Source organism: Scaptodrosophila lebanonensis, unplaced genomic scaffold, assembly GCF_003285725.1.
Source record: "Scaptodrosophila lebanonensis strain 11010-0011.00,11010-0021.00 unplaced genomic scaffold, SlebRS2 tig00000024-arrow-pilon, whole genome shotgun sequence".
NCBI classification, from domain to species: domain Eukaryota; kingdom Metazoa; phylum Arthropoda; class Insecta; order Diptera; family Drosophilidae; genus Scaptodrosophila; species Scaptodrosophila lebanonensis.
In genome coordinates, this window is record NW_022060538.1 from 17684274 (window position 1) to 17704072 (window position 19799).

Below are 19799 nucleotides of genomic sequence, written 5' to 3' on the forward strand. Positions count from 1 at the left end.
CTTTGGCAAGAAATTAGTGTTTAATCTTCTTCACCTACTTATAATTAAATTTTAATAATAATAATATAATATTAATTTTTGATTGGCCAAGGGCAGTGTTGTATTTGTCCACGAACTTTTAACACCAAAGGTATTCAAAGATTTTAGTTGTAAGGATTTAGTCTTAGAATTTTAGCCTAGCTTAAAATAACTAGTTTCATAAACTCACACACATTTTGATGCATTTTCTGCCTTACTCTCATTTTCAAAGGCATGCTCGGTAATTGAATTGTATGGCTATTTGGATATGGAAACACGAGATTGGATTGATGGATTGTTTTCAAATATCTTCCGTGAAATGAATAAGCCGGTAGAACGAGAGGTAAGTGCTCGCAACAGGGGGAAACAGGGGGTTCAGAAATGCTCGCCCGCTGCTGTTAAACTTTAAAGAGGTCACGAGATGCCTGGGCCGCTACAGCCGCAGTAATCCCATTTGAAATGAACTGCAACAGTAGCCTCCACACACAAATTGTGTCACCGATGCCGGCGCTCAATGTCAATTCAGATGCTGTTAGCGGCTTTTGTCACTAGGTGCGCTCGAAAGCCGAAGATATGCGCGAGTGCTGGCTGGTAACCTGTGGGGGCCGTGACTACCAGCCGGGATACTATTGTCTATGTCAGGGCATCATTCATGCAGAAATCATGCCATTCGCTAATAAATCCCGGCGCACAACGAAGCACGGGCCAAACTATGGTGGTATACACATACATAGATACAGCGCCAGCAAGTACTTTGAATTTTATGTTGAAGGAGGGGTGGAGAACTCTAGGCTAAACAAACTGTGCAACCTGGCAACTCAATCTGTTACTCAGCCATTTGACTTTGCACGGTAATCTTTAGCACCGATGACAGCAGCGGCGATACCAGCCATGCTGCGATAATCCCCGACCTATGAATAACACGCTTAGAGTAATGCAACTGAAAACCGCCCAGTTCTCATCTCACCCCTTTCATTACACAGGAGCGACGCTATGTTTGCTTTGATGGCGATGTTGATGCACTCTGGATCGAGAACATGAATTCCGTCATGGATGACAACAAGCTGCTGACTTTGGCCAACGGTGAGCGCATCCGTCTGGAGAACTATTGTGCGCTGCTCTTTGAAGTTGGCAATTTGAATTATGCCTCACCCGCAACCGTGTCACGCGCTGGCATGGTCTATGTAGATCCAAAAAATTTGAGATATAGTCCTTATTGGCAGCGTTGGGTGCTCACGCGGCCCGAGGTGCAACGTGAGCTGCTGAACGATTTCTTTGAGAAGGTGATTACTCAGGCGATTGCATTCATATTGGAGGGCGTCGATGGTACAACGCAGGGCCTTCCCCTCAAAATGGTTATCATGCAAACGGATCTTAATATGGTGACCCAATTTTGTAATCTTTATGATGCTATGCTGCCCATCTATGGCCCACCAGATAGTATGACCTTGGATGAGCCTGCTGTGAAGGTTTACAATACAGATAGCCTGGAGTGCTGTTTTCTGCAGAGCGTATACGGATCGTTGGGCGCATGTTTGCTTGAGAAGCATCAAGTCATTTTCGACGAGTTCATGAAACGTATTTCGGGTTTTCCACTTTTCCAAGATACCCAAGACAACCCGGCCTCGGGCGGACAATTTCCACAGACAAAGCCCACGCTCTACGACTATTTCTGGGATGTGGAAAAGAACTGCTGGCAGGCCTGGGAGTGGATTGTGAAGCCATACACGCACGACCCTCAAGTAAAATTTAGTGAGATTCTAGTACCTACCGTAGATAATACTCGCACAAATCGCCTGTTGGGACTCATGAGTGATGTGAGTGTATGAGGTGTCTGGTTCGTCTCAAAAAGTCATTAAACCGATGCCGCCGTCGGCTAGGTGACTGGCAGACTAGCTGTTACCTGATTAACTGGATGAAGTACGGCCTCATATTAATGCTGCTTCCCTTTGCTTTTGCAGATAAAACGTCCCGTGCTGCTTGTCGGCGAGGCTGGTACATCAAAGACAGCAACCATTATGCAATATTTGCGCAATCTCAATCCGAATGTCAACGTAATTGAAAAATCTCTGCCACACAAGCGCAAGACTGCATACTAACCTCCATCCTCCTCATACCCCTCCCCCACAACCATTTCAGATCATACTCAATATTAATTTTTCATCGAGAACCTCATCGTTGGATGTGCAACGTACGTTAGAGGCAGCGGTGGAAAAACGCACCAAGGATACTTATGGGCCACCAATGGGCAAGAAAATTGCCTGCTTTATTGATGACATGAACATGCCGCAGGTCGATGAGTGAGTAAACCGAGCAAATAACAGGCAGGTTGACAGGCTGTCACGTTGACAGCTAACCTTATTCTATACTCTCTACCTTCATCTCACAGGTATGGCACACAACAGCCGATTGCCCTGTTGAAGCTCTTCTTTGAGCGCGGTGGAATGTATGACCGCGATAAAGATCTCAACTGGAAGAAATTCAAGGACATGACTTTCTATGCTGCCATGGGTACTGCTGGTGGAGGCCGCAATGAGGTCGATCCGCGTTTTATTTCCATGTTCTCCACCTACAATATTGTATTCCCCAACGATGAATCGCTCATTCAAATCTATTCGTCCATCTTTAAGGGTCACTTGACATTTAGTAAATTCCATGAGCGCTACAATATGATAGCTGACATGATTGTCGTGATGACGCTGAAGCTCTTCAAGGTTTGTATATGCGCAATTTCTTTAGGGGAATTGAGGAGTCCTAGCACTGGCACAAGCACTGCCACACAAATTTATGAAATTCGATTTACATATGCAAATAACGACAATTTTTCATAATCTTCTTTGCTCTGCTGCCCCTCGCCGCTCCCTTATCCAACACCCCAGCACCGGCAGCAGCGTTGCTGTATATGCCGTACAATGGAAATTATTCAATTGTCCGTAATGCACTACGAGCGCCATCCATTGCTCCATTGGTTCCTCGAGTGCGAGCTGCTCCTTCTGTCGGCAGTGATGATGCTGATGCTGCTGCTGCAGCAAGTGGCAACTCGATGCCGAGACCTTTTCACAGTCCCACTCTATTGTAATGGTCACCCGCTTCGTCTGCTGCCTAGTTGACTGTGTCTGTGTCGTCTGTATTCATATATATATATATATATATATATATATATATATATATATATATATATATATATATATATATATATATACACATATATATATATATATATATAGCTTTTCGTATACGTGTCCGTATCCGTGTCCTTGTCTGCCTATCTGCCTGCACATCTCGGTCGCTTACAAATAGTTTCAAGAAAAATCTGATTATGTTCAAGTATCGAACTGTGCGCCATGCACACTGAAGATGGCTCTTTTCGGTGTCCACTGGGCGGGGCCAGGCATTAGTTTATGATGCTTTTAACAATTGTTGACACTAAAATATTATCGCATTTCATTGCGTGCAGATAAAAATGCATTTGTCGCCACAACTGCCGCCACAAGCACTAAAAGAAATACTCCTAACTGTGGACCAACCTCAAGCCACCAAAAATGATTTACTCACACCTGCAGCACCGCCCTCCATCCCGCCGGTCCCCTTTTCCTCGGCGTCGTAGTTCGTATGTCTTTTTTACACACTCGACTTGCAAACGCAAAAGATATTAATGCGCCTCGAAATGGAGTAAAATGAATTATTTGAATAGAATTGTCGTTACTCAGACTGCTGGTAGGGCGGCACAGCAAGTCGATAATGGCTGTAAATTTACCAACTTGGCAATACCTCCCGTCGTGCTCGCCGTCTTCATCGAGCAGAGTGGGCCAGTGTGCAGAGGAGGATAACACATTTGAATGCATATTGCCAGTCGAGATAAAATTGATTTGTGTAGTGCTGCTGGCGGAACTATAATCAGACACCCAGCTGCTTGTCTAACTGTCTTACTATCTGGTTGGGTAACTAGATGACTAGTTGACTGGCTCCTTTCTATTCGTATTGTTTTCTAATGCTAATTGCTGTTTCTCTTACCACACTTTTAATTGTAGCTGGTCATAATAGATCTGCCACCGACGCCCTCCAAATTCCATTACATCTTCAATCTTAAGGACTTGTCGCGTATTTTTGCGGGCTTGATGCTCATACAGCCGCACTTTTTCAGAAATCTGAGAGAGTTCGTACGCGTGTGGCGCAATGAATTTACACGCATTATTTGCGACCGACTAATATCGGATACGGTACGTAAACATAATAATCTATAATTCTTACCAAAGTAGAAGTTTAAGAAAATTTAACAATGGAGTCTGAACGCAAAAATTATAAAACAAGTTTTCCAAACAAAACTAGTTGTGTTTAATAAAATGGACATCAATTATTAATAAGTATTTTTAATACTTTTAACATATCCTTGTTGCAGGACATCAACTTAGTGCGCCGCAATGTAGCTTCGGAGGTGGAAGATCGTTTTCCACCTGAATTTGAGGAGACTCATGGGTTCATTGACTTGGAGGAAGCCGCTGCTGAAGCGCAAGCTCGCTTACTGTACGAAGCCTATGCGGACGATGCCGCTGCTGCTATGGGCGAGGAAGAGGGCGAAGAAGAAGAGGAAGCCGACGAGGGACCACAAGTGATACTCTCACTTAAGGACTATGTGCTGCGCGATCCAATGCTCTTTGGCGATTTTCGCAATTTCACTAACGAATCAGAACCACGCTTCTATGAGGACCTACTGGACTTCAATTCAGTCTACCATCTATTTACCGAAATAATCGAAGAGTATAGCGAACGCAAGCAAAAGATGACGCTGGTATTGTTTGAGGATTGTTTGGAGCATTTGACGCGCGTCCATCGCACGTTGAGAATGAATCGTGGTCACGTACTGCTCATTGGTGTTGGCGGTAGTGGCAAGAAGTGCATAACACGACTGTCGGCTTTTGCAGCGGAGTGTGAAGTTTTCGAGATAACCATTTCACGTGGATACAATGAGGCTGCGTTCCGTGAAGATCTTAAAATATTGTACACCTTGGCGGGTGTCAAGCGTAAGAAAGTTGTATTCCTCTTTACAGCAGCGCAGGTGAGTCCGGAAACCATCGCATTTAGTACCGAAATAAAATAATATACCCACAGATTGCCGAAGAGGGCTTCTTGGAGCTAATCAATAATATATTGACTGTGGGCCAAGTACCCGCGCTATTTGCCGACGAAGATAAAGATGGTATTGTCAATCAAGTACGCAAATTCGCCGAAGAAGAGGGCCTTTCAGCATCCAAGTGAGTGTCAAGAGACGTTACATAGGAACCAAGTGCAACAAGATATTGCTTTTAAATGATGTTCACATAATCCTCATTTTACAGGGATTCAGTGTGGGCCTACTTCCTGCGCACCTGCGCGGAAAACCTGCACGTTGTTCTTTGCATGTCTCCTGCGGGAGATGCACTGAGAAATCGCTGCCGTAACTTCCCCGGTCTTATAGGCAGCACTTACATTGACTGGGTGTTTCCATGGCCCAAACAAGCGCTTTATGCTGTCGCTCGACTATTCCTTACGGAGCATAAAATGATTCCAAAAGATCATCGCGACGCCATCATCGAACATGTTGTGCATGTGCACACAACTATACAAGTGTACTCCAAGGATTATCAGACAAAACTTAGACGTAACAATTTCGTTACGCCCAAACATTACCTCGACTATATTAACTCTTATATTGCATTGTTAGAGGAAAAACATGCATTCATCCTTCAACAGCGTGCACGTCTGGGCGAGGGCATCAAGAAAATTGAGGAGGCCTCCGTGCAAATCGACGAGCTTCGCCTTATAGTTACGGAACAAAAGAAAAATGTAGCCATAGCAGCCGAAGAGTGCGAGACCATGTTGGTTAACATAGAAGCCTCCACCCAAAAAGCGAATACAAAGAAAGCCGAGGCATCGGAGAAGTCCGTTGAAGTTGAAATCAAGGGCAAGCAAATTGCGATAGAAAAAGAAGAAGCCGAAGAAATATTGGCCGAAGCTATGCCCGCCTTAGAGGAAGCACGTCGTGCTCTTTCCGAGCTCGACAAGGCTCAGATTACAGAGATCCGTTCATTTGCCACTCCGCCCGCACAAGTACAGGTTGTGTGCGAATGCGTAGCCATCTTGAAGGGCATCAAGGAGATAAATTGGAAGAGCGCCAAGGGCATGATGTCCGATGTGAGCTTTTTGAAGAGTCTTATGGAAATGGACTGCGAGGCACTTACCCAAAAACAAATAAGCGCCTGCCGCGCACATATGAAAACCGCCAATTTGGATGATATGGCTAAAATTTCTATAGCGGGAGCCGGACTCTTAAAGTTCGTGCGGGCTGTGCTCGGCTTCTTCGAAGTGTATCGCGAGGTCAAGCCAAAGAAAGAGCGCGTTGACTTTTTGGTTGAAGAGCAGGAAGTGCAGATAAAACTGCTCAATCACTTGAATGCTGAAATACAAAAACTAGAAGAGAAACTCGATAAGTTGAATGAAAACTATGCGATTTCAATGAAACAAATGAAGGCACTGACAGAAATGATGCAGCAAGCCGAACGTCGCCTGATTGCTTCAGATAAACTTATCAGCGGTCTTACTTCCGAACTCATACGCTGGAGCAAAGAAATGGAGAACTTAGGGCAGCAATTGATAGATAGTGTCGGCGTTTGCCTAATATGTGCGTCGTTCCTTGCTTACACCGGCGCCTTTACCTGGGAGTTCCGCAAGGCGATGGTATTTGACGATTGGCTTGAGGACATTTGCTCTCTGGGCATACCAGTAAAGTTGCCGTTTAAAATCGACCAGAACCTGACCACCGATGTAGAAATTTCGCAGTGGTCCTCCGAGGGCTTGCCACCTGATGAGCTGTCCGTACAAAATGGCATTCTCACCATGAGAGCTTCGCGCTTCCCACTCTGCATTGATCCGCAATTACAAGCACTGCAATGGATACGGAAAAAGGAGTTCCGAAATAATCTAAAGGTGCTATCGTTCAGTGACTCGGACTTTCTCAAGCAACTGGAAATGTCCATTATGTATGGCATACCAGTTATATTTGAAGACGTGGACGACTACATAGATCCTGTTATAGACGACATTATGCAGAAGAATATACGAGTGCATGCAGGTCGAAAATTTGTTATGCTGGGCGACAAAGAGGTTGATTGGGATCCCGGTTTCCGTTTGTATATGACAACAAAATTCTCAAATCCCAAATTTGATCCGGCTGTTTACGCAAAGGCTCTAGTCATAAATTATACAGTAACCCAGACTGGCCTCGAGGATCAGCTGCTTAGCGTCGTGGTAGGAACAGAACGTCCTGATTTGGAGCAGCAGCGTGAGTCGCTCATAGCCCGCACCAGCGAAAACAAACAATTGTTACAACAATTAGAGGACTCACTCCTGCGTGAGCTGGCGACCTCAACAGGCAATATGTTGGACAATGTGGAGCTGGTGGAGACCCTGGAGAATACCAAAGCCAAGGCTAGTCTTGTAATGGAGCAGCTGAAACTGGCGGCCGAAACCGCCGCCGACATCGAGGTTCTTCGCAATGGATATCGACCGGCTGCCAAGCGTGGAGCCGTCCTCTTCTTTGCCTTGGCGGACATGGCCACAGTCAATAGCATGTATCAGTATGCCTTAGCCGCTTATCTGGACGTGTTTGTTTATTCATTGCGCAAGGCTGTGCCAGATACGGTGTTGTCCAAGCGTTTGAATAATATAATCAAAACATTGACTGAGAACGTGTACTGCTATGGCTGCACAGGTATCTTCGAAAGGCACAAGCTGCTCTTCTCATTCCAAATAGCCACAAAACTGGCACAACGCGAAGGTGTGTTGCAGCAACAAGAGCTGGATTTCTTCATCAAGGGCTCTATAGCGTTGACAAAAAGCGAACGCACTAATCCCACGAAATGGCTACCGGAGAAGAGCTGGGAGGACTTGCTCAAGCTAGCATTTGATTTTCCTGAGCCCTTCGGCTCACTGCCGGACCACTTCGGCCGTTATATTGACGATTGGAAGGAGGTAAGACCATTGTACAAAGTACATATTTGCCCTAATCGCCATTTGCAACATTGCTAAATTGTCATGTTTTCCATTTTGCCATCATCGTTGTGGGATGTCGATATCAACTTGAATGCTGTTATCAAACTGCTGCCAAACTACTGCCCATAAAATGCACTACAACTCGAATTCTCTCGCGCTTCCGTTCAATTTGGTTGCACTTGCACTCATCGACTTATATTCGTATAGTGGTATGACTTGGAGAATCCAGAGGAGGTGGCCTGTCCGGGTGACTACAACATCAAATGCAATCCATTCCAGGCAAGTGCCAACAGCTAGCTAGGACTCTATGTGTACTTTTGCTTTGCATGCTTTTAGCTTTGAAAGGCTGCCGTTGCTGTCGTTGCCATCGAGCGTTATTGGATTTCGTACTTTATGCTCGTTTCTAGTGGATTATTATGTACAAGCCAAGCCACACACCCACGCACCCATACCCCCATACACTGGTACATAGCTCGAGTCACAGCACCGCCCAGGCGTTTAGTTTTACTCGACTTTTGCTACGTCCTGCAACTTTGGCGCACATTTTCTGCTCAAGTTATTAGCAGCCTGTTTTTGTCAGCCAGCAGCGCTGTCTGTATGGCTTTATGTGTGTTTGTGTGTTATGTGTCTGCATCGGTGTATGTGTGTGTGCATTACCATATTTTATCAATTTTCCAAGCCATTAGATGAGCGGCAATTTACGCCCGCAGTCGCACTTGAAACCAGCGGCAACGGCGACAGCAATGGCAACGGCATTGGCAACACCAAGCCAAGCGAGTCCAATTTGCACTTGAGTTGAGCTCAAAGCCACAAGGATGCCAGTTACAACAAAAGCAACAGCAGCAACTTGATCAACTATTGAGGAACTATGATGGACCATCGTCGACATTTTCATTGTATTATTTTTTTGTCTAATGGATTACATAGACATAGACTAACTGTGATCTATATTTGCGCTAAGCTGAACCTAAAACACTTTTCTCTTAAATCATATACATACTTTTGGTAGAATTATATTTAAAATTATTTTCCATTCCATTGATATAACAACAAGGAAATGGATCATATGTAGAATAAGGGGTTGTTCCAACTTTAAACTTGATTTCTTTACTCCTAAAGTTAAAAATAATCTAACGTTGATGAATGATTAAACAAAGCTTTGTCTCCACAGAAACTAATGTTCTTGCGCTGTTTCCGTGTTGATCGTATATTCCGTTCTATTAATCAATACATTGTCGATACCATGGACGAGTTCTATATTATGCCGCCTGTTGTCAGCTTTTCGGCCATATATGAGCAGACCACGTGCTTGATACCCGTGTGTTTTATACTCAGTGCCGGCTCCGATCCCACAAATGATCTCATAAAACTAGCTGACTTGGTAATAGGCGGTATGGCCAACTTCTGTCATATATCGCTGGGCCAGGGACAGGAAAAGGTAAGTTTAAAATACCAGTCACTGTTCTCCATTTCCTTCATATTGTTATTTCCCCTTAGGCTGCATTAAGACTGCTGGACAATGCCATACGCCAGGGTCAGTGGCTGATGCTTCAAAATGGACATTTGCTAATTAGATTCGTGCGAGAGCTAGAAAAGTACTTAGACAGGATTGAGTCCCCGCATCCAGATTTTCGTCTATGGATTACCACGGATCCGACGCCTACATTCCCAATTGGCATACTGCAAAAGTCGTTGAAAGGTGCGCAAGCATTCTCCCTCCTTAAAGCCAAGTTAACTAATGATAAATTTCGTTTGCAGTGGTCACCGAGCCACCCAATGGCTTGAAGTTGAATTTGCGCTCGACTTACTTCAAGGTGCGTCAAGAGCGTCTGGAGGCCTGCTCACATCGCGCATATCGCACATTAATCTATGTCTTGGCCTTCTTCCATGCTGTTGTGCAAGTAAGTGCCATTCAAGGGCCCTCAACGGTTCAGCTACAAGCTGAATTTGTAGCATCTTAAATTACAAAACAAATGCCTTACAGCTGATACTCATGGGGCATTGCATCCAAGCACTCACTTCTTTATTTATTAATTTCTTAATTTGTTGCTGTTAAAAGCTTTTTGAAAACATAGCAACAACTGCGCCAGAGTTGCACAATTGATGGACCAACTACGAAACAGCAACGCCAATGCATCGTTTAAATTCTTTATGTACTCGTAGTTATTTATTTTGCCAAATAGTTATTGATTGTTTCACTATATTTATTTATTTTTTTTCCTATCGTGCAGGAGCGTCGCAAATATGACAAGCTGGGCTGGAACATTGCGTATGATTTTAACGATTCCGATTTTGAGGTTTGCACGGAAATATTGCGCACCTATTTAAGCCGCTGTGCCGATGACAAGATACCCTGGAACAGTCTCAAGTATCTCATAGGCGAGGTAATGTACGGCGGTCGCGTCATAGATGATTTTGATCGACGCATTACCAACTGCTATATGAGTGAATACATGGGTGACTTTCTCTTCGACACTTTCCAAACATTCCACTTCTATGAGGATGAAAATGTGGACTATTGCTTGCCCGAGGAGGAGACCATTCTGAAGGAAGACTACATAGGTTTGTAAGCTGTGCCTTTATTCAAGCGTCGACGACAACTAGTTTTGTTTATAATTCAACAGCTCATATCGACAAGTTACCACTGGTGAATAAGCCGGATGTTTTCGGCTTGCATCCAAACGCGGAAATTGGTTATTACACAATGGCAGCACGCAGCATTTGGAACAGTTTGATTGAATTGCAGCCCCAAACGGGTGAGTCCCTCAATTTATATTCATGAACTGCACAAGAACACTATTTAGGCTTTTATTTTTTTGTTCTATTCATTTGGAGTTGTATTCATTATTGAAGCATGTGTGTTTTAACTTGCCGCTTTCCACACAGTATCTTTGAAATTATTTTGAACTGCTCTGAAATCGTTAAAGCACGATATGTACTTGCACAATCATAGGGCAAAAATTTGTTTAAAATGTGATTTAATTACTTAGATAAAGTTACGAAATTGATCAGTTCTGTACACTTTCGAACTTTCCACGGAGCTGTACATCCCGCATAATGACATTTAGCTCCTCGTTTTTTTGGGCACGCATCTCATCAATGATCGACTCACTAAAACCTGCATCCTTAACGGGATCCTGTAGCTGGTTTTGTTGCTGTGCTTTCTGTTGTGGCACGCTTTGGCCCAGCCGTGCTTCAATTCGCTCCAAACTCATTGCTCCTGTCTCACTAATGCGCGTCCAATTATCGGTTCCAAACCAAATCGACAAAGCATCGTTATAGTCGGTAACGTGGGCGCGAAACGGGTTCGCTGGACTACCAAATCCCAGATGACTGATGGTATCACGCAGCACTTTGGCCAATTTTGGCAGCTGTTGTGAGTAGAAAAGCACAGCGCCACCAATTAGATGTGAAATGGAGCGCAAACAGCAACAGATATGCTTCTTAAGAGCCGGTTCAAGGTTCATAAAGATGTCATATTTTCCACCCACAATGACAACGGGGAACGGCAATAGCTCCAGTGTATACAAATCGTCCCCCTTTCCGCTCTCACGCTTCACACGCTCCTGAGCACGCTGCTCTAGTGTCTCGCGCTGCTGTGGTGTGGCCTCCTCCAACATTGTCTGTGCGGTCTCACGCAAACCTCTATAAGCGCGTTCCAGATCTGTCCACAGACATTGTGGCTGCGACAAATCGAGCATTATAAATGCGGCCAACTGCTGCAACCCATGCGAACGCATTGGCACCTCCAGGAGTTGTTCAGAATTGTCCAACGAGCCCAGTTCCCACACATTGAGTACTTGCGAGGAACCCATCTTACCGCTGCCCATGCGACGTCCATAGCTATATTCCAGAGCCAGTGTAGGACGTGCGGCGTGGTCTTCTCGATCAAAAAACTTATTGATTGCTGTAGACTTGCCCTGTCGTAATATAAGGTTATAAGTTGGGCGAAAATAAAACAATCACAATTTCCAATCCCACCACACCCTTACTGCCCAGCACAAATAAGGTGCGCTCCTTCGGCGCGCTGCTCGCTTCCAGCTGACGTAGACGTTGCTGCTCCTCTGCCAGCTTCACCGCTATTTCCTGTATGCTTTGCGGTCCTGAACTCTGAATACTTGACGCGTCTTTGTCAAACATTTTATGCATTTTTTTATTCAAAAATAGCAGAATTTGTGGCAAACGCGTTTCCTGGCATTGAGAAAATGGGTTTGTTGTGATTCTTCAAGCGTTGCTTTGGCAACACTTTATCGAATTTTTGAACTACTGCTAGCTCGAACCACCCGATAACAAATGTTAATTACTATTTACCAGACAGCTGAATTTCCCAGAAATAATAAATATACTCGTACATGAATTTATACATTTTTGAATAACTCGAAAAGTAGTAACAGTAGTCATTTTACGACGCGTTTTTTGAAAATTCTATCTCCAAAGGGGGGAAAAAATCTAAATTTTCACCTTTACCTTCAAACTTAGTTTGTATATTTTCAGAAAAACCTCCAAGTGAAACTGCACACTTGGTTTTTTTTCTGGGGAATGATATATTGGAGTTTTTCTGTAAAAAGAATGCTGGGGCACAAAAGAAAACCGCGTAAACAGCCCACAGCCGAAACGGCAAGAGCTAGGAAGCTGATATTTGGGCTTAAGTAGAGCATCATAGTGTAGGTGCGCACTGAGAAGGCCACTGTCACGGGACCTGTAATTTGTGCGCGCGTGCAGACTATGATGCCAATATTATCTATGCTGAAACAATATGGGTGTACTAGCATGTCTATCCCGCCTTTACATCACTATTTTTATACCCTGTACCCGTAGGGTAAAAAGGGTATATTAGGTTTGTGCAAAGTATGTAACATACAGAAGGAAGCATCTCCGACCCCATAAAGTATATATATTCTTGATCAGCATGACGAGAAAAATCGATCTAGACATGTCCGTCCGTCCGTCTGGATGAACGCGAGAATCTCAGAAACTATAAAAGCTAGAATAAGTTGGCATCCAGATTCTCCTAGGTCCGAGTAAGGACGAGTTTATTTTTTTTTTTTTTAATTTTCCCCCCCTTCCACCGCAGCAAAAAAAAACAAGAGAGAACGCTACAGTCGAGCAAGCCCGACAGCGAAATGCCTTGTACCCAGATAAACTTTGGTTATTTCAGATTTTATAGTTTCTGAGATCCTTGCGTTCATCCAGACGGACGGACGGACGAACATGTCCAGATCGATTTCTCTCGTCATGTTGATTCAGAATATACTTGTATATACTATACTTTATGGGGTCGGAGATGCTTCCTTCTGCATGTTACATACTGTGCACAAACCTAATATACCCTTTTTACCCTACGGGTACAGGGTATACAAATTCACGCACATAGTCACAGATTTAACACTTGCTTACACAGATGCTTATGTTTATTCAAAAATAGTTCGATTTGTATGCAAGGATGCCAATTGTCAGCCGTTTATTACATTTTATCTTGTTGATTTTCATTGTTGTACGTTTTATTGTTTCACAAGCGCTGACGCTTTTGCGTTTTTTGGCATGTTAAATTTTTAATTTAATTTAATTAATTAGTTGCGGTTTTGCAATTAACTTTATTGCATGCGCCATTATAACCAACACACGCCCGAGCGACAACAGCAGCGCACACATTAAAAATTAAAATAGATGCACACACATGCAACCAAACAAACATACACGCCACGCACATACCCTCACTCACACACTAACACACGCAACAAAACCAGAGGCAAACATCCATCCACTTACTTCCCCCAGCAGCGTATTGAGTTCAAACTCCCCCACCACGCCACACCACATCCACTGGCCACCAGCCACCTACAGCAGCCACTGCACCAATCTGAGAGGATAAAAACAAAACAAAAATGGGGAAAAACACTGACTGGGACAAAAGTCGATAATTTTGCGTTACGAATTTAAACGTGTTAAAAACGCCATCAGAGTGCACTAGTCTTTTTCATACGCACATGCACAGCCTGATCAGACTTCCACACACCATATGTATGTATATATTTATATAGCATATATGTACTTGTATTAAGGTTTAAGCGTGTGGCTCTGTAAATAACTGTATATACAATACCAACCAACTTTTAACACCTTCCCACTGCCGCACTCCAGTAACCAAGCCAGAGCCGAGCTCAAGCGATTTCCCAACTGGTAAAGTATTTGCATTAATGCCCCAAGAAAAAAGTTAAATGAAATAATAATAAGTAAAACGCTGCTGATTACGATAAAAAAGTCCAACAACAACACAAAATAACATAAAGAAACGACACACATTTACCGTCCACAATCGACATTTTATTTCCATTCACAGCGACATGTGAACTGCATCGATAAAAATAAAGTAAAGTTTCAACAAAACAGCAAGGTGCTACAATTGTAAAAAATACAAATTAGGAGTTGAACTACAAACTACATATATAAGCGCTATAAATATTTTAACTTAAATTGATTCCATTAACACTACCAGTATGATTTTGTTCCGGTATTAGATAAATAGATGATTTGTAAAATTTTATCCTCGACATGTTCTGTAACCAGTAAAAAAAGTGGGCCAAATGCATCTTCTAATGCTCAAAATATTATTGTGGGGAATGAATATCATTTCGTTTTACTCTTTGTATATAACACATTCTTTTTAATTTTTTCTCTTTTTTTAATACTACTTTATTTAAAAATACAGAAGATTGGTTAAAACTTATTTTGATATTTATTATGTGCCTTCATATTTTGAATTAATTTTCATTAAGAAGGTATATTTTAAATGACTTATATTGGCCAAGTTACCAAGTTTCCCTCAACCGACGCCGTGATCGAAGAAGGTAAATAATTATGACCACTCGGTTTTCAAAACTAACATACCGTTTAAGAGAGCTAGTACGGATTTAAATCTTCATTTTATGCATAGGATTCTTGAATTTCTTAAAACTGAACAACGCATAAATTTTAAAAGAGTTTTAGATTTCGATTAATATGCATTTCGATAACAGGTTCTAGATTATGGTACAGACAAAGCTGTCGGTGAACAGACACAATACAAGGAACTTAAAAAATTAATATTATACATTGTAAACAATATTTAAAAAATTCCTTTAAAATTAAAATAACTAATAACAAATCAGACGCCTTGATTTATTACATTTAACAAAAATTAATTAGCTAGTCCATTAAGCCATGATTTGAATTTTCCCCTTATTCATAAGAATAACAACAGAGCACTCCTAAATTTAACAGGACTCTCGATTTCGATCAACGTATTCTTGTAAAAACAAGTTTAATATGCACACACTTTTTATATTAGTAAGTTTCGGTATATAATAAATCACCTATATACAACGACTTATCCATTTATTCAATTTATAAGAAACAGATTTTTACAAACTTTCTACATACAAGTATAATGAACATTTCCTCCATTTCAAGAATCAGACATCAATGATTTTTTGATAGAACTGTAAATACACATACTATTTAGTGAATTAGTTTTGATCAGCAATTCAACATTTTTCGAAAGATGTTCAAAGTGGTAAGCCCAAACACATATACCTTACAAATTGTGAGTAGCGCTCAGAAAAATGCAGAGCATTTGCATATTCATGAGCATTATGTGCGCTAATTGGCACTTTAAAAAGAAATAAACCAACATGGAAAAAATTGTTTTTGCGAAGATACAGTAATCAATAGTACAAAGCAGATAAAAAGCAAATTAATAAATGTTTACGGTTAAATGAAATAAATAGTGAAATTAAATAATAAGGATGCCCAGTGATAACCACAGTCTGCATCTATTTGTGCTGTTGTGCTGTCCTTGCTTATATCCTTTCATTTGTTGCTATCCGCAGGCGAGGGCACCGGCGGAATCAGTCGTGACGACTTCATCGACAATGTTGCCGCTGGCATCCTGAAGAAATTGCCCGCTGCCTTCGAGACTTGGCGCATACGAAAACAAATCCAAATGAGCCTGTCACCCACGGGCGTGGTCCTTCTGCAGGAGTTGGATCGCTTTAATCTGTTGGTGGTGCGCATCAAGAAAACGCTGGAGCTTCTGCGCAAGGTAAGTAACGAAGAGATTGCATTGGCCTGGGCCTGTCAATGGTCGAAGGCCCATAAATCCTTCAGCTTTGTTTCGTATTTTGTTTATGCATTCGGTAGAAACTTGGCAAGCCTCCATCACTACATACACAGGTCCCTTCAATAGCCAGAAAAAACACAACAATAACCACACCCACCCACAGGCAAATTTGACTGCACTGTTGCACAGTGGAATCTACAAAAAGACTCAATCTTCTATTTAGGAGTCAGAAGTTTCAAAGTCACAAACCTATGTTGTTCAAAAGCAAATCTTAAAATATCACTTGATAGATATTTTGGCCTTGCTGGCCCTAAAACCATATGCATCTAAGCAGTTCGCTATTATTATATACTAGAAACTGAAAACGCATTTTGACAACAAAAAAATATTCAAAAAAAATTCTTTATACTAACACTTATCATATATTTGTATGTAAACTTGGTCGGTTTTGTCGGAATACTCGTATCTGTGGGTGGTAATTTAATAAAGGCTAGCAACTTGTCAAACATTGACATTTGGGCTACCACAAAAATTTAAAATTCTCCAGAATGATAGCACCTGCTGTTAAAAATGTGTACTACACATTTGATGTAAAATTAAACAATTTTTTCGTTGACCAGTTTTATTGGGTTTCGACCATTATGCGCTGCTGCATTCATGCGACAAACAAAGCGTCTGCATTTTGTTGGCAAAATAAATTTACAAAATCAAATGAACTTGGCTTTTGTTTTGTAAAGGCTGCCATACACACAGACACACACACACACATTTCCTCACTCCAACTTTTATGCGTTTTAATTTAATTGCATTTGTATATGGGTATTCACAGGCCATAGCGGGCGAAATAGGAATGGATAATGTACTAGACAACATATCGAATTCATTGTTCAATGGCTTGCTGCCAGAGGCTTGGAGTAAACTGGCGCCGGCCACATGCAAACAGTTAGCGAGCTGGCTGGTGCATTTGCAGGTTGGTTAAAGCACACCCTCTACTCATTAATCAGCTTACTGCAAATCAATCAAGTTTGGGTCCACTAATCAGCCTTTACTTTTCCGCTTTCCACATAGCAACGCGCTGTGCAGTACAAGTATTGGTCGTTGTCTGGCGAGCCACTCGTCATGTGGCTGTCGGGTCTGCACATACCGCAGAGCTATCTAACAGCCCTGGTGCAGGTAACCCACTGCAAGCCCTCCTAGGTGCCACCAAAGCTAACTTTTCATCCTCTTCCCCACATATTTATACACACACACACATGTATAGATTGCCTGCCGCCGAAATGCTTGGCCGCTAGACCGCTCCACCCTCTTCACCTATGTGACCAGCTATGCGGACCCTGATGATGTCGAGGAGCGTCCACCAACGGTGAGTGAGATAGTTGTGCCACCTAGTTCCAAGCCAGTGCAAATGCAAATGTAAAAGCTTCGAAATGGATCCAATCAGATTTTATCTTATTTAATCTTATTTTTTGGTATGAGGGAAATATTTTTCTCACTAAATCTAACACCCTTGCATTTACGATACAATTTCATTTCAAATGAATTTTTTTCCCTGGAAATTACTCAGAGATCGGAGATAAAACTACTGATTTTCTTTTAAAATCCGAGTTGCTATTCAATATTTAGTAGTTTTCTTTTGTAATTATTAGAAATTGTCTATAGTATCTATAATACTTTTAAAACTGCCCGGATGAACTGGATCACACAACGTTAGTGGGTAAACAGTGTACATAATTTAGTGTCGTTCTAAATGCAAAACTATGACCCCTGTGTGACCAGCAGCCACACCGTTCGGCATCCCTTTAGGGGCATGGTCTGGCACTAATTTCGTAATTAAGAATTCTGTTTGCATTTTAATCGTTCACCCAACTTTTTTGCTTGCAGGGCTGTTATGTGCATGGACTCTACATAGAAGGCGCACGCTTTGACATGCAGACTAATCAGCTAGCGCGTTCGCATCCCAAAGTGCTGGTCGAAGAGCTGGCCATTTTGGCAGTGGAGCCCATTGAAGCACACCGACTCAAGCTACAGGTTTGTATGGGCTTGGAGACAAAAGTTAGGAATGGAAATTGGTGGGCGAGAGGGCGCTGTGGTCCTTGCTTCGCCACCTGCAAGTGACAAGTACTAATGTGCGCTTGTATCTGCATATACGAGGAGCAAACGAGGGCGCGTTGATATTTGTTTAAATGCTGCCCACTAAATTACATGCCCGTTCCAGCACTTCACCATTCCTAATTGCCCAGAGCTCTGCTAATTGTTTCTGATTTTAAATGCCCGCTACTTAATTTTTGCAGAACACTTTCCTGGCACCCGTGTACACCACATCGCTGCGCCGTAATGCCATGGGCGTGGGCCTGGTCTTTGAGGCGAATTTGGCAACAACCGAGGACTTGAGCCATTGGATATTACAGGGGGTGTGTCTGACGCTGAACACGGACACATAGAGATGACAGAAAGACTGAATCCAATTTGAATTTGATTTATTTGTATGATTTTTTGTAATATAATGCAAATAAGTTAGTGCTCACATCACTGTACTGGCAACTAGATACAATAATTTGTCTTGGATGTGCGAGGAGGTGCCGCTCAATAACGTGTTTTGTGCCTGGACTTAATGATTTTTTCTGGCCTTTGTTCGTACCACTACCTGCGCCGCCAGCAGCCAAAACAGCTCTTTAGCCTATCGAAGATGGTTGATTTCATCGATGGCAACAGCAGCTCTAGATTCTGCGTGCCACCACTGTCATCTGAGTCCAGGTCCGAATCAATGGTCATTTCTTGTATGCTAAAGGTGTCCGTCAGCTCATGATTCTGCTGACGACGTTTGGCATGCTTCAATTGTGCGGGAAAGAAGGAAATTTCTTCCGCCTCATCGCTGCTCTCCGATTTGTAGTCGACCAACGGCTTCTGCTCCAACTCGCCGGGTATGGGTAGTCGATTAATGGGTATAAGAGTGGCCGATTGCGATTTGGTAGCCTGCAGAGAACAAATATTTTAGGGCACACCCGAAACCCTGACCGGTTTTGCCTTATATGTACCTGCTCCTCCTGATACTGCGTATAGTTGCGCCTGGCACGCTCGACCTTAAGTTCTAGCTTGCGTTGCAATATGCGGCAGGTATTTGGCAGCTCGTTGCGTTCATGACCATTAGTCAACTCATCCTCATCGATTTCTATAGTTGTGGGCGCATACACCTTGCCGGCACCCCTAAAAGCCACCTCAAACTCCAAATCAGACATATGCTTGGGCGCTCCGCTGGCAGTTTTCTATGCAATAGGGAGGTTTTCAATTTTGTCTGCCCATGGGTCGTGCTATTGTACTTACCAACAAACCCGCTGCACCATCCTCATATATATTAGATTGTGACTGTCTGTCTTCGCTATCGATGCCACTATCCTCCATATTAGAGCCCTGATTTGTATTTTCCTATATTTGTTGGCTAAAATTCAATGCTATGGTAACACAAACTAATTTTATTGTCTTTTTTTGCACTGTTTCCAACTCCAAACTCCAAGCAACCTCAATAGGAAAAAGCGCATGCGTCAGTAAACAGCTGCCGGATAAAACACGGGGAAAAATCAATAGTCCGTTGCCCCCCAAAAACGTTGCCAGACTGATTCATTGTTTTTAAACATTATTTTTACTCTATAAAAAAGCT

At 42.6% G+C, this 19799-nt stretch overlaps 3 protein-coding genes across 3 annotated transcripts in view; 1 reads left to right on the forward strand and 2 right to left on the reverse strand.

Annotated features, from left to right (window-relative positions):
* The window catches only part of LOC115622037 (dynein heavy chain 10, axonemal), a 33038-nt gene extending 14360 nt beyond the window's left edge, over window positions 1–18678 (forward strand). The window contains exons 23-43 of the mRNA XM_030515904.1: window positions 251–361; window positions 1002–1835; window positions 1980–2072; window positions 2158–2318; window positions 2408–2732; window positions 4050–4238; window positions 4418–5074; window positions 5128–5270; window positions 5355–8025; window positions 8254–8325; window positions 9218–9484; window positions 9544–9745; window positions 9805–9947; window positions 10278–10608; window positions 10671–10802; window positions 15915–16126; window positions 16974–17114; window positions 17213–17317; window positions 17406–17507; window positions 18026–18172; window positions 18436–18678. Coding sequence (XP_030371764.1) covers window positions 251–361; window positions 1002–1835; window positions 1980–2072; window positions 2158–2318; window positions 2408–2732; window positions 4050–4238; window positions 4418–5074; window positions 5128–5270; window positions 5355–8025; window positions 8254–8325; window positions 9218–9484; window positions 9544–9745; window positions 9805–9947; window positions 10278–10608; window positions 10671–10802; window positions 15915–16126; window positions 16974–17114; window positions 17213–17317; window positions 17406–17507; window positions 18026–18172; window positions 18436–18585 — 7188 coding nt within the window. The 3' untranslated portion in view covers window positions 18586–18678. The remainder of the gene's footprint in view (window positions 1–250; window positions 362–1001; window positions 1836–1979; window positions 2073–2157; window positions 2319–2407; window positions 2733–4049; window positions 4239–4417; window positions 5075–5127; window positions 5271–5354; window positions 8026–8253; window positions 8326–9217; window positions 9485–9543; window positions 9746–9804; window positions 9948–10277; window positions 10609–10670; window positions 10803–15914; window positions 16127–16973; window positions 17115–17212; window positions 17318–17405; window positions 17508–18025; window positions 18173–18435) is intronic.
* Window positions 10945–13866, reverse strand: LOC115621877 (cytoplasmic dynein 2 light intermediate chain 1). Its single transcript, XM_030515704.1, has 3 exons — window positions 13816–13866; window positions 12028–12237; window positions 10945–11966 (listed from the first exon to the last, which is right to left on the reverse strand). The coding sequence occupies exons 1-3, from the start codon at window positions 13864–13866 to the stop codon at window positions 11055–11057; spliced, it is 1173 nt and encodes a 390-aa protein (XP_030371564.1). The 3' UTR covers window positions 10945–11054.
* Window positions 18670–19551, reverse strand: LOC115622038. Its single transcript, XM_030515906.1, has 3 exons — window positions 19466–19551; window positions 19180–19407; window positions 18670–19117 (listed from the first exon to the last, which is right to left on the reverse strand). Exons 1-3 carry the CDS (start codon window positions 19541–19543, stop codon window positions 18785–18787), a joined length of 639 nt encoding a protein of 212 aa, XP_030371766.1. The 5' UTR covers window positions 19544–19551; the 3' UTR covers window positions 18670–18784.
* Between the last annotated feature and the right edge of the window lie 248 nt (window positions 19552–19799).

Coding starts and splice junctions, on each gene's coding strand:
- LOC115621877 (XM_030515704.1), bottom strand. CDS start 13,866: ATGTGGTGTGGCGTGGTGGGGGAGTTTGAACTCAATACGCTGCTGGGG. Junction 12,238..13,815: donor TCAATACGCTGCTGGGGGAA/GTAAGTGGATGG, acceptor TCTCAATGCCAG/GAAACGCGTTTGCCACAAAT. Junction 11,967..12,027: donor TGCTGGGCAGTAAGGGTGTG/GTGGGATTGGAA, acceptor ATATTACGACAG/GGCAAGTCTACAGCAATCAA.
- LOC115622038 (XM_030515906.1), bottom strand. CDS start 19,543: ATGGAGGATAGTGGCATCGATAGCGAAGACAGACAGTCACAATCTAAT. Junction 19,408..19,465: donor ATGGTGCAGCGGGTTTGTTG/GTAAGTACAATA, acceptor CCTATTGCATAG/AAAACTGCCAGCGGAGCGCC. Junction 19,118..19,179: donor CGCAGTATCAGGAGGAGCAG/GTACATATAAGG, acceptor TGTTCTCTGCAG/GCTACCAAATCGCAATCGGC.